General features: G+C 48.0%; 2 protein-coding genes across 4 annotated transcripts in view; both read right to left on the bottom strand.

Annotated features, from left to right (window-relative positions):
• Window positions 1-760: 760 nt before the first annotated feature.
• NAXD (NAD(P)HX dehydratase) overlaps window positions 761-15,219 on the bottom strand; it is an 84,216-nt gene continuing 69,757 nt past the window's right edge. The window contains exon 9 of the mRNA XM_057494534.1: window positions 761-921. Coding sequence (XP_057350517.1) covers window positions 776-921 — 146 coding nt within the window. The 3' untranslated portion in view covers window positions 761-775. The remainder of the gene's footprint in view (window positions 922-15,219) is intronic.
• Window positions 7,384-15,216, bottom strand: ING1 (inhibitor of growth family member 1). Of its 3 annotated transcripts, none has more exons than XM_036893723.2 (2): window positions 15,091-15,216; window positions 7,384-8,632 (listed from the first exon to the last, which is right to left on the bottom strand). In XM_036893723.2, exon 2 carries the CDS (start codon window positions 8,484-8,486, stop codon window positions 7,929-7,931), a length of 558 nt encoding a protein of 185 aa, XP_036749618.1. In that variant the 5' UTR covers window positions 8,487-8,632; window positions 15,091-15,216; the 3' UTR covers window positions 7,384-7,928. The 3 variants fall into 3 exon arrangements, with proteins under 3 accessions (XP_036749618.1, XP_036749619.1, XP_036749617.1); XM_036893724.2 differs by lacking the exon at window positions 15,091-15,216 and adding an exon at window positions 14,656-14,782; XM_036893722.2 differs by lacking the exon at window positions 15,091-15,216 and adding an exon at window positions 13,963-14,170.

Raw genomic sequence — 15,219 nt, 5'->3', positions numbered from 1 at the left:
ACGGGAGGACCGGGGTGGAAAGGGAAGCCCGTTGAACTCCTGCCTGGCTTGGGGCAGACCCCTTGCCAGCTCCTGAAGCCAGTCACCTGGCGTCCAGTGTCCGCTTGAATCCACACAGTGTGGGAACCAAGTCCCCACCACCCCAGGATTTGGGGGGGCCTCAGAGCACTGGATGGAGTGAGATTATGTTCTGAGAACTTCCCGAGGGCAAAGAAAGGATATTTTGGGGCAGGCTACCAAAAGTGTGATCATACAGCTGCAGGCCTGTCCAGGTCACCCAGGTGATGGGAACTTGCAGGCCCAAACCAGAGCTCTCAGCAGCTCCTCCCTACTTGTCTAAAGTAGGACAGAATGAAGACTTGGGCTTAAGTCTAGAAAATAGAATGAAATAGCAAAATAACAAAGACACTTGCCACTGGAAGAGCTCAGAGCCAAAAGGTAGTAAGCTGAGCAGTGAGAAGTCTCTAAGGCAAAGAGTGCACTCAAAGGAAGAGGAGCATGGGCACCCTCAGAGAGGAGGCGCATTTAGGGGTTTAGGGTGTGGGGTTTTATGGGGCCTTTTGGGTAGGGGTCAGCATAAGGTATGTTGTGTACAGGTGATTCATAATTCCTTTGAAGTTTTGTCTTAATAGGGTTATATTTAGTCCAGATTTTGGCATTCTTTTTACACTTCAGACGTCTGTCCCCCGTCCTGGTTACATAACTGATTAAGGGGCTGGAAGAAGAGGAAGAACATCGTTATAGATTAAGCTGAAGGCTAAACTGGGCCTTTTTCTCAGGCTGAGTAGAGTTCACAGTGGCATGGCCCTTGGCCCACCTCCCTGCTCTGCTTCGTGGGGCAGAGAAGTCCTTGACTGACAGTCTCTGGCCTGGGAGGCCTCATGTACGTGGAACCATAAGGACATGGGCCGCACTCTGATACTTTCCTTTATCTGGGGAATATCTGGACATTCCAAGTCACTCCTGGCCTTTGAAACTTCAACTAATTAGCTAATTAACTCTGTGAGCCCTTTCTGGCTCTCTGGTTTTATCTGGTTAACTCTTTGGGTCCCTTACAGTGGGCATTACTGGCTTTACGCTCTCTCCACCTGCTCATGTCTGTCTTTCTGCCTAACAACGATTCCAAGTTGTCCCAATGATGCGGAGGACGTAATGTGTGTGGTGGAACCATCTCTGGTGCTGTGCACACTTGTGCCATGACTTCACCAAGATGCCAGAAATGTCACTTACTGGCTTTTCCCTATGCCAGGTATTTAAAAATATAAATAAAATCATTGTAAAAGTCAGACTTCAAAGTGATCTAATAGGAGTGAAAGAGGTAATAAAATTAGTATAAATCTGTCCATGTGTTTTGCTTCCTCAAGACATTAGCCTCAGTAGTTACAGTAATGTTGCTGCACTGAGTTTTTGCTAGTATGATCACATTTGCTCTTCTAGGTTTTATTTAGTTGTCTTACAGACATTTTTAAAAATTAGGATGCACTGAAAACTCAGGGGCAAGAATTATAACCTCATGTAAGATTCCCACCACACCAGTACATCCTGTCAGAGCTTGAATGACGACGTGCTTACTTCACATTGAACTTTCAGACCACGTTTTAAATACAGAGTAATAGGAATAAACCCACAAACTATTTCATAATTGTTCTGGCACACTCTATTCTCAGCCTTCCACTTGTAAGCATCTTTGTAAATGGACAAGTTGTCAATATACCCTAGGAACAATTATTTAAGTTTGTTTTTGCTTTTGTTAACGTTCTTGAGTCTAGAAACAAGGTTTCAAAATTTGCAAAGGAAAATGCTCCTAATTAGCCTTTTACATTCAGTGATGAGCTGTGAAAAATGCCAGGGAAGCTCATCCTCATGAACTTCCATTAACTGGTATTTTATGGCAGATCTTTGTGTCCTCAAAGTATTTCGCTGTTAGTAACTTTTAATTTTTCACGTTTATGGAGGAGATCAATGATGTGATGAATCAAAAATATTTTGAAAATCATGGACATTGACCATGGAATAACTATAGTCCTCATCACCACCTTAATTTTTACTTAACATACAAAAGTTAATTTCTGTTCCCTGGACCCATGCCGAATGATAGGGCAAGAATGAAGCCAGGTGCAATCTGGTTGCCAGGATGGAGGAAACACCATTTATTTTAAACATGCACTTATCAGGGAAAGGATTTTAAAGGAAAAGCTGACTCTAAATGTGCCTGACTGTCCAAGCTAGACCTGCAGCGGCTGAGCATCTCAGGTGCCATCTGCCCCTTGACCGTACCGAGGCCCAGCGGCTCTGCCTCCACTGGGGCCAGCCTGCTCCTCTGGTCACGCCTGGGCTGCAGAGAACGCCGTGCCGCCTGAGCTCAGGACCGCTCTGTTCCTGAGTTCCTGCATTTCCTGAGACGTCGCTTACCTCTTCCATCTCGGGCGCACGCGCTCCATTACTGCGACTTGCAACCAGAAGGTGCTTAAACGGGAGGATTAAGTATTTATCAACTTATTTTTCATGCAAAAGAAACTAATTTGGGAGACAGCAAACCGCTTGTTAGCATCTTTGTAAATGGATAAATTGTCAATATACCCTAGGAACAATTATTTGAGTTTGTTTTTAAAGACTTTTATTATGAAAATATTGAATGTATTGGGTGATCAAAATCTAACCAAATTCAATTTGTCAAATATTAATCATTTAGAAATACCACATTTCTAATGGTCTACACATTTTTCCTGAAAGTATTTTCTTCACACAAATTAATTTGAAATTCCAGTTTAGGTATGATTGTAGAAACATTTAGAAGTTAGAAAATGTCTTGTTTTCTATGTCAGTTCCTAGATTATCTATTCAGCACACATTCACTGAAGGCCTGTGGCTTCATGGAGAGCTGGCCAAGCCAGGAGCAGCGGGACCCCGTGCCCCGGAGCCGCCCCGCAGACCTGCCCAGTGACTTGGCATAACGGGCCTGTTTCCTCACCTACACAGGGTTCTAAGGGACGGAACTAATTTTCTTTCTTCTCAAATTCAATCAAGAGGTGAGTCAAAAGTTTAATAGGCTTTATTGCTGCTGAAAATAAAAGCTCTATTTCTGTTCTACGAAGAGCAGCAGAGCCACTTACAGGAAAGCAGATGCCCACTTACTCCCCACACAGGACGCAAGAGGAGGGGACGCTTTATTCTAACGCTGGATTTGACTGACTTTCCAGCTTTAAAGAATCCCAACTCCACTTCCAGAATACATCTGCTAACTAGAATCATCAACAACTGACCCCACATATCACTCAGCTCCCCCGGTACGGCGTTCAGCATTTGTACAGTACCTCCGCGCGTTAGCTGGACCGATCCCCCTGGTGGGCACTCGCGATCCCGGGCCTCGTTCGCCTGGGAGGACACCGGGCTGAGCAGCAACCTCCTCCAGTTAGACTGCACGGGCAAGACTGTCCTGACCGAAACCTTATTTCCAATCTCCTGCTGATTCCAGAACATTCTGCATCTAGTAGATCACTTAGAACGTTGTGGTTAAATGCAGTCTTCAGATAGGGCCGGACAGGAAGTGCTATGCCAGCGCGGCGCCCCTGCACATGCACGGCTGCTCTGCTGAGCACCGAGCTTCCTTCGGGCCAGAAGCCCAGCAGCAAGGACCCGGCTCTGACCACCCCGGGCTCCTGTTACACCTCTACTCTGGGAGCCGGTGAGGGTCTTCTTTTTCAGTTTTCTCAGTCACAAATACAGGGTAATTCCCTACCACACCAGGCAGAAGACATAGTCAAGATCATCGTGGAAACTTAGCTCCACCCCTGGCATCGATTAAATGGCCCCACAGTGCCAGGGCCTGACCATGAGGCCAACCTCCTGCGCAGGGCAGTGGTGACAAGGTACAGGTCTTCAGCCCAGCATGGGATGCATGTCTGTGTGCAGATCAGGTCCCCGCACCTGGGCCTGAACCTCCACACCAGCACACTAACATCTTGGGACAGGGTTGTTATCAAGATTTAACATAAAGTATACACAGTACCTAGACAGTGCTAGCACGTAACAGACAATAAAGGGTGGCTGTTATATGTCAGCCAAAAACTGAGTGACTTTATTTCAAGTTGACCCGCTTAAAAAAAAGCATTTTCTTGTTTAATAGAAAACCTATTTGAGGAAGCATCAAATGGTACAAATCAAAATTTAACCTATTACTCAAAGTTTACAGCGACTTCTTTTTGTAAGGATTTTAAGATGAAAAAGGATATTACGAACAAAACCAGGTAATACAAAGAATTTGAGGCAAGAGAAGTGACCCAATGGTTTTCTTCATTCCCTCCTAAAAACCTTGCAATGCCAATTTGATTTCGTAACAGCTCTTCTCATGACTGTTCTTGCTGAGCCCGCCCTGCCCCCATGCCCATCAAATGAGAGTGAGGACTGAGCACCTCAAAACCAGCAGTAAATCACTAGCACTTTCTCCAGATTAAACAGGACCAGACACCTACCTCCCAGACTGCCTAAAAACATTGAGATTAAAGAGGAATGGATTACAAGCTAAGAGACAGGGAGATAGACAGTGTCTACACATTGTGGTTCTATACATGCCTGTGAGTGCAAAGAATCATGAATTACAGTGGACGCGACGATGTAAAGAGCTAGATCCGCAAAAGCACGATGCCTTTAGAAGCGCGCAGCTATTCATTTTGCCTAACAGGAAGTTTTCATGTCATACATTCTACATGGAACACACAAGCATGAAACACAACAGGGTGCTCCAAGTAAATGCCATACGGTCTGAAGCAGCTGTCAGTCGTACAGAGCGGCTTTTACTTCGGCAAATGCTTTATTGCTTTGGCCCTTGAAACCGCTGTCTCAGGTACGGAGACACCCACACCACAATGTCCAAGTCGCTGGGAGGCTCGTGGTGGGGGTGGCCCGTGAGAGCAGCGCTCCTTGGGGCACAGGGCCCATCCCTGCCCGGGACACCATGCCAGGGGACTCAGTACACGCCAGTGAATGGATGAACCACGTGCCCTAAGTCCAGTTTAAAATAAAGTATTATGTTCAAATGGAAACATTTCAGACCCTTTATTCGAACTGTAATAACCTGGTTATTAAATATAAGCAACCGGTGGTTGCCACAGGAGGCGGGCAGGGATGGGCAAAATGGGTCAAAAGACACAAATCTCCAGTTATAAGTCAGTCCTGCGATGTAACGATGTAAAGTATAGCACAGTGACTACAGTTAATGATACTGTACTGCATATTTGATAGTTGCTAAATCTTCAGAATCCTCATCAGAAAATGCAATTTTTTTAAACTATGTGAGGTGACAGATGTTAACTAGACTTATTGTGATCATTTCAACAACATATACAAATACTGAATCATGTTGTACACATGAAACTAATGTTACATGTCAATTAGCCTCAAAAGAATTTTTAAATAAAAAACAAAAATACAAGCAACTTTTCAAAAAGAAGCCCATTTTCAGCATCCTCCAGGGTTACATGATTTTTCTGTTATCTACTCATGATCTAAAGCCTAAAATCTTGATGTTCTAAGTACTTGTCTGCGATTTTTAACTGTCCCCTGGAATAAAAGTGATTGCCAAATCCAACATCTACCTCTCTAATGTTCCTCATCTTCTAAGAAGACTGTCTACCCACCTGCCCTTATGGGAAACCTCATTAAAGGTAGAGGAAAAATACCCAGCATTAATGAACTATGTGCAGTCTCTTATTCACTTAACCTCATGTATTTCTCAGAACCACCCCCATATGTAAGAGAGATTTTAAAAGTGAAAAACCATGGGTTAAGAGTTAAGCCATTTACAAGACTAAACCCCAGAGGGATAAAGATGGGTTCAGATCTGGGGAGGCCTGGGCCCTCTTGTCTTCTCCCTACCGCAGCCACCTACACCCTAACTGAATGAGCAGGAAGAAATCTGGTATTAGCAACTGTGTTTTTGCAAATCTTCACCCCTATAACTTAATTTTCATTATTAGCTCTAACTGAAATAGAAGTGAAAACCATCAAATAGTTTTATATAATCAGATTCTTTTAAATTACATCTATTGCCACCAGATTGTTATCAAGTATTTTAATGAATTAATTTAGTTTATTGTTTACCTAGGTCTTATCAAATTTAAACACTCAAGATTCTTAAATGTCTTAAGAGTTTTGGTGGACAGTAAATTCCTATTTGTAGGTATCGTATGCATGGTTCACATTTTAATGTAAGACCAACTACAATCTGTATTTCTCAACCAAGTAACTCTTTACAATGGAAATTCACTGTAAAACAGGAGCTATGCCTGGTAGAAATGAAATTTTCAATGATCAAATGAAAAAATCAGAAAACTAGGCGTTTTACTTACAATAAATATATGTCATATAGATCCTTAGGGGCTACAGTGGTTACTCAATTCTTCCTTGTGGTAGTTTTGGAGACTGTAAAACAGACTGGAGATAAACAAATTCTACTACATGGTTAAACTGCATCATACAGATCACTGAGGTGAACCATAGTATCCCTCGGAAATGAAAATTCTGTTGATCCTTTCAGTAAGCGGGCAGTTCAGGACACAGATGGGCACGCTCAACGAGTCCAAGTCAGGCCGGCAAACCTCTGCATAGGGCCAGAAAGTAGTTTCAGCTTTGTGGTCACACGGTCTCTGCTGCAGCCCCTCAACCCTGCCATTGTATTGAACAGCCACACATGCATAAGCAAATAAGCGTGGCTGTGTGCCAATAAAGCTTTATTCATGGACACTAAACTTTGAATTTCATGTCACAAAATAGGATTTTGAATTTTTTAAAAAACAATGTAAAGATCATTCTTGGCTCACAGGCAATACAAACAGGAGGAGGGCTGATTTGGCCCGTGGGCCAGTAATTTCCCAACCCTTAGTCAAATATATATATATGTTCTGTTTTGATACTTACTTGCCGGCAACTAGGTAACTTCTACTTCATTTTAAAATGAGAACAGTTAATAGAGAATTTGCTTAAGGCTTTGTCTGAACTGCTGGTGTACAAGCTGTTAAGACAAAAATTTAAAGATCACTCGTCAAAATTAAATACATTGCTAGCAGTACAAACCGGCCGAGTTTCATTTATTTCTTGATGTCACAGCCATACCTGCGTGCACACAGCAGGGAACACACCTCAGCTTCCCAACAGCCTCGGGCGGCCCTTTTGATCATGAGACGGCGTGTCCGCTTGGAGAGGTACATTCACAGGCCTCGTGTGAACTGACGCTCCCCTGGGGTTTGTGATGGCAAGAGCATGATTTGAAGCCCCACAAGCAGACCGCTTCTATTTGGTTTAATAACAAATGTACCAAATAATCTACAATTGGCCTTTTGGGAAATGGACCATATGTAAAATTCAACCACTTACATTTTTAAAAAATAATCTTCAAACTTAAAACCTTTTTATTGACTTGTCATATGGATATACATTATTATAGTAAGAAATAAGTTTGCTATGGGCTATATGTATTTTTAGCAACTTGGCTAATTTTTTAAAAATTTGTTCATGAAGTTAACATTTTCATTAAAATAAAATTGCTAAATGAAATCTTTTTTTCCCCCCACATTTAATGTGTTAGGTTGCTTCCACGTCACTACCCGCCCCCCACACAAAAACACCCCCGGCCCTGAGCCAAAACCAAACCAAATCAAACCCATCAGTCCAAGACTCTGCTGGGGTGTTTAATTCAAACCTATATTTGTAGTTTCTAAAATGTTGATCCACAGACCACCTTCTCATTACACATGTGTACCAATGACAACAAAAAAAGGCAGACAATCAGCGCCACTCGACCAAGGGAATGGCTCCTTTGCTAACATTCTTTAAAAATAGACACTGTGCAGTCCTGGCGCCTCCCCCAAGGTGGGGAGGTAATAAATACACGGCCCGATCACCTTCTCCTCCCGGCTCGGCAGGTCCGCCGACTACCTGTTGTAAGCCCTCTCCTTTTTGGATTTCTCCAGCGCTTTGTCCATGGTCTTCTCGTTCTCCCCTCGACATTTGGGACAGTACCACTTGCCCTTTGGTTTATGGTTCAGTCCGACGCAGGAGAAGTGGAACCACTCAATGGGGCACTCGTCGTTGTCGCAGCCTATCATCTCTCCATAGGAGACCTGATTGCACAGACAGTACGTCGGCTCGTTGGGGTCGATGGGGAGGTCTGCGGGGGACGCTTCCCTCTCGGCTTTGGCCTTGGAGCGTTTCTTCTTCTTGGAGGCCTTGGCCCTCTTCTCCTTCGGCGTTCCTGACGTGATGTCATCGTGGTCATGGTTATTAGCCGCGTTCTCTCGGTTCTCATTGTTGCGCTGCCGCCGAGACCTCTTGTTATTGGGCTTTTCCGCCTGCGGGACTGTCTCATTCTTGGACTTATCCTGGCCAGCTTTGCCGCCGTGGCCAGTGCTGTCACTGACCTCTTGGTGTGCCTCAAAGAGCTCCACGTGACTGTCCACCTGCCTGGCCCGGTTCTCCACCAGCTCCACCATCTGACTCACGATCTGGATCTTCTCGTCGCCCAGCTCCTGGCTCCGGATCAAGGCTCTCTGGATGCAGTGCAACACTCTCCTCTTCTGGACGCCATCCGTCTCGCGCTTAAACTTCTCATAATACTCATCTAGCTCCTTCAGGATTTCTGCAGGGGGAAAACAAGCATTAGCTCCATGCTCTGAGCACCACTGGGACTTGTTCACTATCTAGGCGTCCGAAAAGTACGGCTGACCCTTGAACAGCACAGGGCCATGCAGTCAAAAATTCACGTGTAACTTCTGACTCCCCAAAACTTAACTACTAACAGGCTGTGGTCAACCAAAAGCCTCACTGGTAACACAGTCAATTAGCACATGTTTTGAATGTTATACGTTTTACATGCTATATTCCTATAATAAAGTAAGCCAGGGGAAATAAAATGTTTTTTTCGTTTTGTCACAAATCTCCATAAAAAATTCCAACATATTTACTGAAAAAAGATCCATGTATAAGCAGACCCTGGCAATTCAGACCCATGTTGTTCAAGGGTCAACTGTAATTGCAAAGGACAGCAATGGTCAATTTAAGGCTTCCTAGTATGAGAATCTTACAACCTGTAGGCCTTTCTAGTTGACTTTTTTTTCTATTGGAAAAAAATCTCTGGAACTATATACAAATGCCAACACAGTCCCCTTTTAGCAAAGTGTCACTCAAAGCTCCCCAAGGGACTCTGTAGTGCATCAGAAGCAAGGGTAACAAATACTCTTTGGATGAGCAACTAAGAGAAATCTCAAATTTAGGGGAAAGGGCTGGGGTCGAAACTTTTATTTTCTTTAAAATTAATGATTGTGTCCTATATTTACATTGTTTTTGTTCAAGTATTTTTCTAATAATTTAAAGGTCTCTATTCTCTTTATTTTAATGTACCAGTGTCTAGAATACCCTATTAAATTAAAGAATGTATAAATACTTAGTGGCAAAGGGCCTCAGCTGACCAGACGTCATTTTCTTCACAGCGTGTTATCTTCTTCTGTTACTGAAAACAAGAATGTGCTGGCATGTTGTCATGGTACCAAACCTAGCCTTGCTTTAAAATGAAGGTGGTAGATTTTACTTTTGTATTTCCTGCTTAAAACAGTAACGTATTTATATTTATAGAAGTCAACAGATTCGGAAACATCATCAAAAACAAGTAAAACCTTCAGTACTAAATTTAAACTCTCCTGGACAGGCTAGAAGACAGTGTATATGATTTTAAAAGTATAATTTGACAAACATAATTAGGTAATTTCTCAAGAAATAAAAGCTGTTAAATATTCTGACTGAATTAAGGAAAGTAAGTATTCTTGCTAAAAGTCTATTTAAATACACAACTAGAAATTCCCATAGTCACTGTTTCCCAAACAGTAAAAGTTAATCTAACCAGTATCAGATTTTTCTCCTGAAGTCTTTTTGCAGGCTCTTAAAATAAGACAATTCTCCTCTCCACTAGGAAGTGTGTGTGGGAATGTGGGGGGAATTGTGTAAGATGTGACCATCACCCCTTCTAGATCTTACCTCCGAACAGTATTAAGACATACACCTAACACGAGAATAAACATAATAACTTAGTTAGACCAATACCGGACCTACCTAACAGTAGTGTTAGGCAAACAAAAACAGATAGCGGGGTGAAAAGAGAATAAGGGCCAGGAAAGCCCACTAAAAAAAGACCCAGAATTAATGAGCTAATCAGTTAAAAACTCAAAAAAGCCAGGAGCAACTTGACCTGGAAGTTTGAATACTCCCCAGGTAAAGGAGGGTCCCTCAGCACAGCCCATGTCTTCACTGTGTCAATTAGATCATGCCATTGTAGCACTGACTTTAGCCGGCTAAAAGGCCCAACTTATTTTTTTACTTTACCCAGATGCTGCTTTTCCTCCTCCAGCCCTAATCAAGTAACTTACAACCTGGGCAATTAATATGGCAAGCAAGCCCAGCCATAAACAACAGTAAAAGCAAGAAGGATTCCATCTTGAAGATAAAATTGCATTTTAAAACCCAATTATTGAAAAGTTTCTTAACATACTCGTTAGCAAACAAACAATAATTCAGCCCACCTCAGGGGGAGGCAGGCCTTCTTGCTTGAAAGCTCCCAGACCAAGACACCGGTATCTCAGAACAGTAAATTTTTTGTGTTAAGTCTTAACAAGTCTGCACCCCCAGCCCTTTGTCACATTCCTGAAAAATCCTTAAAAGGGGGAACCCTAAACCTTTTAGTGCACTCCTCTCTCAGAGGTCACCCGCACTCTCCGCACTAAGTGCATAACTTTAACAAAACACAAACAAAACCCTTTCCCAACCTTTCAGTGCACTCCTCTCCCTGAGCTGCCTGCACTTGCTAAGCACAGAGCCTTAAAAGTCTATCTCAACCTCTCAGCGTGCCTCTTCTATGAGGTAGCTCACACTCCCCTTTCTCCAAGTGCACACTTGCTCTCTTTAAATAAAGCTTAAACCTTTCAGGGCGTCTCTCCTCCCTCAAGTCGCCTGCTGCACTTTTTCTCTGTTTAACTAACTTTAAATAAAAATTTTACTCTACTTCATTACTGTGTCTCTGCCCTTAAATTCTTTGTTGCGGAGGGAACAAAAACCGAGGAAAATACACAACCCTCTCCCAACAGTAGTGTTATTTTCCAGGCTATCTTCTTAAACTAAAGACAGCTCTTAAGGTATTTCCTGGGGGAACATTTAGACTGCCTCCACAGCTAAGCCATGCTATGGGTCTCACAAGGGTCTTAGGGTAATTACTTCTGAAAATAAACAGCTATGTTCACTTACACAGGTTGCATTTCACGGGCATTAAAATATGAGTTTCTGCTATTTATTTTTTAATGGATTACACATTACAAAACTGTAATTTGCTTTAATCAGTAACCAAGTTTCTAAAGTTAGCATTTCATGAAAACAATTCCATCATGCCACTGATTTAAAATTTATTAACAGTCAGCTTCTTTTACATCACAAGCAAGCTTACATCCACGTGGAACCTCACTTGTGGGAAAGAAACAAACATCCCACCACAAAATTACCAAGAAATAATTCTATCATCTACACGATAGCACATATTACTTAAGATGCCCCAAAGCCACTTTAGTACAGACTTCAGGCAGGACACCAGTTCTAACTAGAAAGGCGTCCTGCCAGGACACCCAGCTCCTTCAGCTCCATCTGCTCGGCTGCCAGGGACCTTTCCTTCCGCACAGGCTCCGCACCACATTACTCTAGGCAAGCAGTGGAACCATGGCAAGAATTTAAGTATTAAATAAGATTGCAGCAAAACTGAATCTGATCTGTCCAATAATTAGAAATGTACTTTAATTTTACAGAAGAGCTGCACTTCGACTTCAATAGTGGGTGGGCGGGTATTTAAAAAATAATGCTTTAAAAATAATTTTAAAGTAATTTTGAATTCAGTAACTCAGAAAACCTCAAACACCATTTGAGTCGGTTAATTATAACCCATCTTCATGACTTAATCTCCAAGTGACGCGTACTCGGCAGTCTATCAACCTCAGCGTTTGACTTGCAACGTAGTAGTTCCTCAAAAGCACAAGCACAGGCTTCCCCATTCAGGGCGGCGCTGCCCCTGGGCGCGGCTCCCTCGGCCGGGCCGGGCGCCCCGCAGACCTGCCCAGGGCCCCAGGAGGGGCTCTTGAGGCGCTCTGGCGTGGACGCGGGGAAGCAGAGGCACTGTCACTGGAAGTGGCCTGCAATTGCCAATAGTGACGGTGACGCGTCCCGCAACCACTGAAACCTTTCGAAACCCCGCGATCGTCACACCAGCCGAGTCGTTCGAGCTCTGCGCACACGGGGCTCGGGGCCGGCCCAACTCCTCGTCCCGGGCAGCGCCCACCTGGATGAGCCCCGGCCGCGGATCACTCACACTTCCCCGGTTCCGCGCGCTGCACTCCGAGCCAGCGGAAGGACTGCCCCGTCCCGCGGGTTCTTAAGCTGCACCCTGTGCCACAGGGTCGGTACCGCCACTACTCCGAAGCCGGAAGTGACTGAGCTCGGGCCCTGAGGGGCAGGGGCGGAAACGGGACCCTAACCAATGGGAAGGCGGGCAACGGGAGGCGCGCCCCGCCCCGGGAGCGGCCTAGTACTGGGCCCGCCGAACCAGAGGGCGGGCTCCGAGGGGAGAGCCAATCGCAGCACAAGGCCAGAGAACATGGCCCGCCCCCGCAGCCCCGATGGCCAATCCGAGGCCGGAGGCCAGGCGACCCGAAGACATTCAAATCAACTCAACCTCCTCCCTCTTCCCCGCCCCTCTAACGAAAAAAGAAGGGAGAGACCCGTGCCAGTCATGCGCAATGCCCGCCCCCATCCGGCCCAGCAGCCAGTGGCTCAGCAGCGAACTGATAAGGACATTCCGTGGGGCACACCACAGCCAATCGCTAGGCCACCAAAGCGGGATGGTCGCAATATGCTAATGAGCCTCAAATAAAAAAACGCAGCAAAGGCGAGCCTCGGTTAGAGCGCGCAGGGGCGCCTTCCTCGTAGGGTTTTCCTATGCGCTTGGGGTTAGCGGTGGCTTCCCACCTCCCCCCCGCTCTTCCGTTTCCCTGCTGCGCAGCCCTGTAAACATTAGTAAACTACGAGTGACGATACACGTTCGGTGCACAGCCCCCCAGTGCCGTGCCTGACCTGGCAGGAAAGTTTCCCTAACAGCCAACAATTCCCAGCGGACCGCCTTTCTCCGACACTGTGCGGCCGCGGTTGCAGAGAATGACCCACAGGTCCTCTCCTTGCCACGTTTCTCTACAAGCCGACAGTCTTTGCCCCCGAGCACAGCTCACAGGGGCGACTAACTCGCCCCATGCCTCCCTTTGCCCGCCGAACGCACGGAATAAAGCCCTCGCCCTCCGCAAACTACACCCGGCCAAGTCCCCTCACATGCCGGCCCTCATTCGGCATCCAGCGCCACGGGGAGGCCGGGGGGCTGGGCGGGGACGACTAGGGCTACATCGTGCGGAGCACCGACCCCGGACTTTATGTAACACTCGGATTCGGGACTATACGGGGGTGGCTCCAAGGATGGCGAGTAGGGCCGGAGGACCCCTCGCCCGCAGCGCCCTACCCGCAGCCCTGCGCGCAGCCCCGTCCCCGCGCCCCTAAGTCCTAGAGACCGCGGCACAGCTCTCCCTCGGCGCCGTAGCCTGCGCCCCCTACGCCCCCTCCCCCGCAGCACCCCGCCTCGTCACTTCACTACAAAGAGCGCTTTGCTCGCGCAGCCTGGCATTGAGACCTCTCGTTCCTCCTTCCTCCTCCGTGTCCGGGCTGCGCGCACAAGGACCTTGGGCGAATCAAAGACGCTCCAGACCTTTTGTTCCTGCCCGGCCACGGCCGCCCCGCGGGCCCGTGAGTCCCCCAGGCGGGGAGTAGAACGGCCCGCGGCCCCGCAACGTCCGCGATCAGCGGGGATGGAGCGGCTGCCCCCGCCCATCCATCCCGCTGTACCTTGGTATTTCGCGTCGATCTCCCGCATCAGCGAGACGTTTCTCTGCAGGTCGAAAGGCAGAGACTCGATGGAGTCCAGGTAGTCCTCCACATAGTTCACCAGGTGGACCTGCTCCCCGTTGGCAGGGCTCAACATGGTTCACCGAGGTCCCCGGCGGCTCGGCGCGGCTTTCCGCTTCCTCCAGCCCCCGCCCCCTCGGAGCCCAGCGCCGCAAAATGCAAAGCTCCCGCCCGCCGGCGCCCCCCCTCCGGCCGACCCCGCGCCGCTACATCTGCGAGCCGCGCCGCCTGGGCCCGGAGACCCGGCGGCTGGCGGGCCGGGCCGGCGCTCGGCGGCCTCAGGCGCGGGGCGGACGCGGGTGGCGCGTGCGGGCGCGCACCCCGGCGCAGGGGCCGGGGCCGGAGCCGAGCGAGCGCGGGAAGGGGCGCGCGCCGCCCGCCGCGCCGCACTTGTCCAACGTGGAGAACCCAAATACCAGTTTCAAACACTTGGGAAACATTCGGCCCCCCGCACCGCGCATGCGCCCCGCTACCCCCACCGCCCCCTCCCCGCGGGCCCCGCCCCCGCCGCATTAACGCCCCTCACCGGCCGGGCCGCGCGGGGGTGTGGCTTTGTCTGTCACTTTGGCTGGGGTGGAGGACGCGGGGGTAGGGAAGGTGGGCGAGGCGCAAAGTTTACTAGGAGTTTCGTACTTGGAGGCACAACCTGCCGTGCAGCGGTGCACGAGGGCCGGGGAACGCGGGGAGGCGGCTGGACCCGCCGAAGACCCGGCGGGAACCGACCCAGCCGCAGGACTGCAGGCAGCCTCCGATGCCGTCGCCAATCCCACCAGCTCCCCTCCCTTCAGTCGGCCCTTAGCTCTCCGGGACCACGGCGCAGCGGGGTATAAGTAAGGTCCAAAACAGACTGGCAACCCCAACAGCCAATCCACTTGCCGCCCTTACCTCGGTAGCCCAATCAGGACGAAGAGAAGGCGGGCCGAAAGCGGAGAAGGCCTCCCGAGCCCAGACTACAAGAAACCGCGGGAGGAGACAGAGGGAGGGGGCGGGCCTAGCAGGGCGGAAGTACTGGCGCATGTGCATTTGCACTGCCAGGGCGGCCGCCGGCCCGCGAGGGAGGAGACCTACCATTCGTCGGCCGGACCACCTCTCCCGGCAGCCTCGGCGGCTCAGGCGCCTGCGCGGTCCACACCGCCCGCCCTTTGTGTCGTCGGACAGATCCCAGTGCAGAGCAGCTTGGAGACAAAGGAGCTGTGT

This window comes from Manis pentadactyla, chromosome 17 (assembly GCF_030020395.1).
Source record: "Manis pentadactyla isolate mManPen7 chromosome 17, mManPen7.hap1, whole genome shotgun sequence".
Lineage (NCBI taxonomy): Eukaryota > Metazoa > Chordata > Mammalia > Pholidota > Manidae > Manis > Manis pentadactyla.
Note: the sequence above shows the minus strand (reverse complement) of the source record. Positions and strands in the feature narration are given on the sequence as shown.

Excerpts from the sequence above, each read along its gene's own strand:
- ING1 (XM_036893722.2), bottom strand. The coding sequence starts at position 14,098 with ATGTTGAGCCCTGCCAACGGGGAGCAGGTCCACCTGGTGAACTATGTG. Across the intron at positions 8,633-13,962 it reads GATCGACGCGAAATACCAAG|AAATCCTGAAGGAGCTAGAT; the intron begins GTACAGCGGGAT and ends TTCCCCCTGCAG.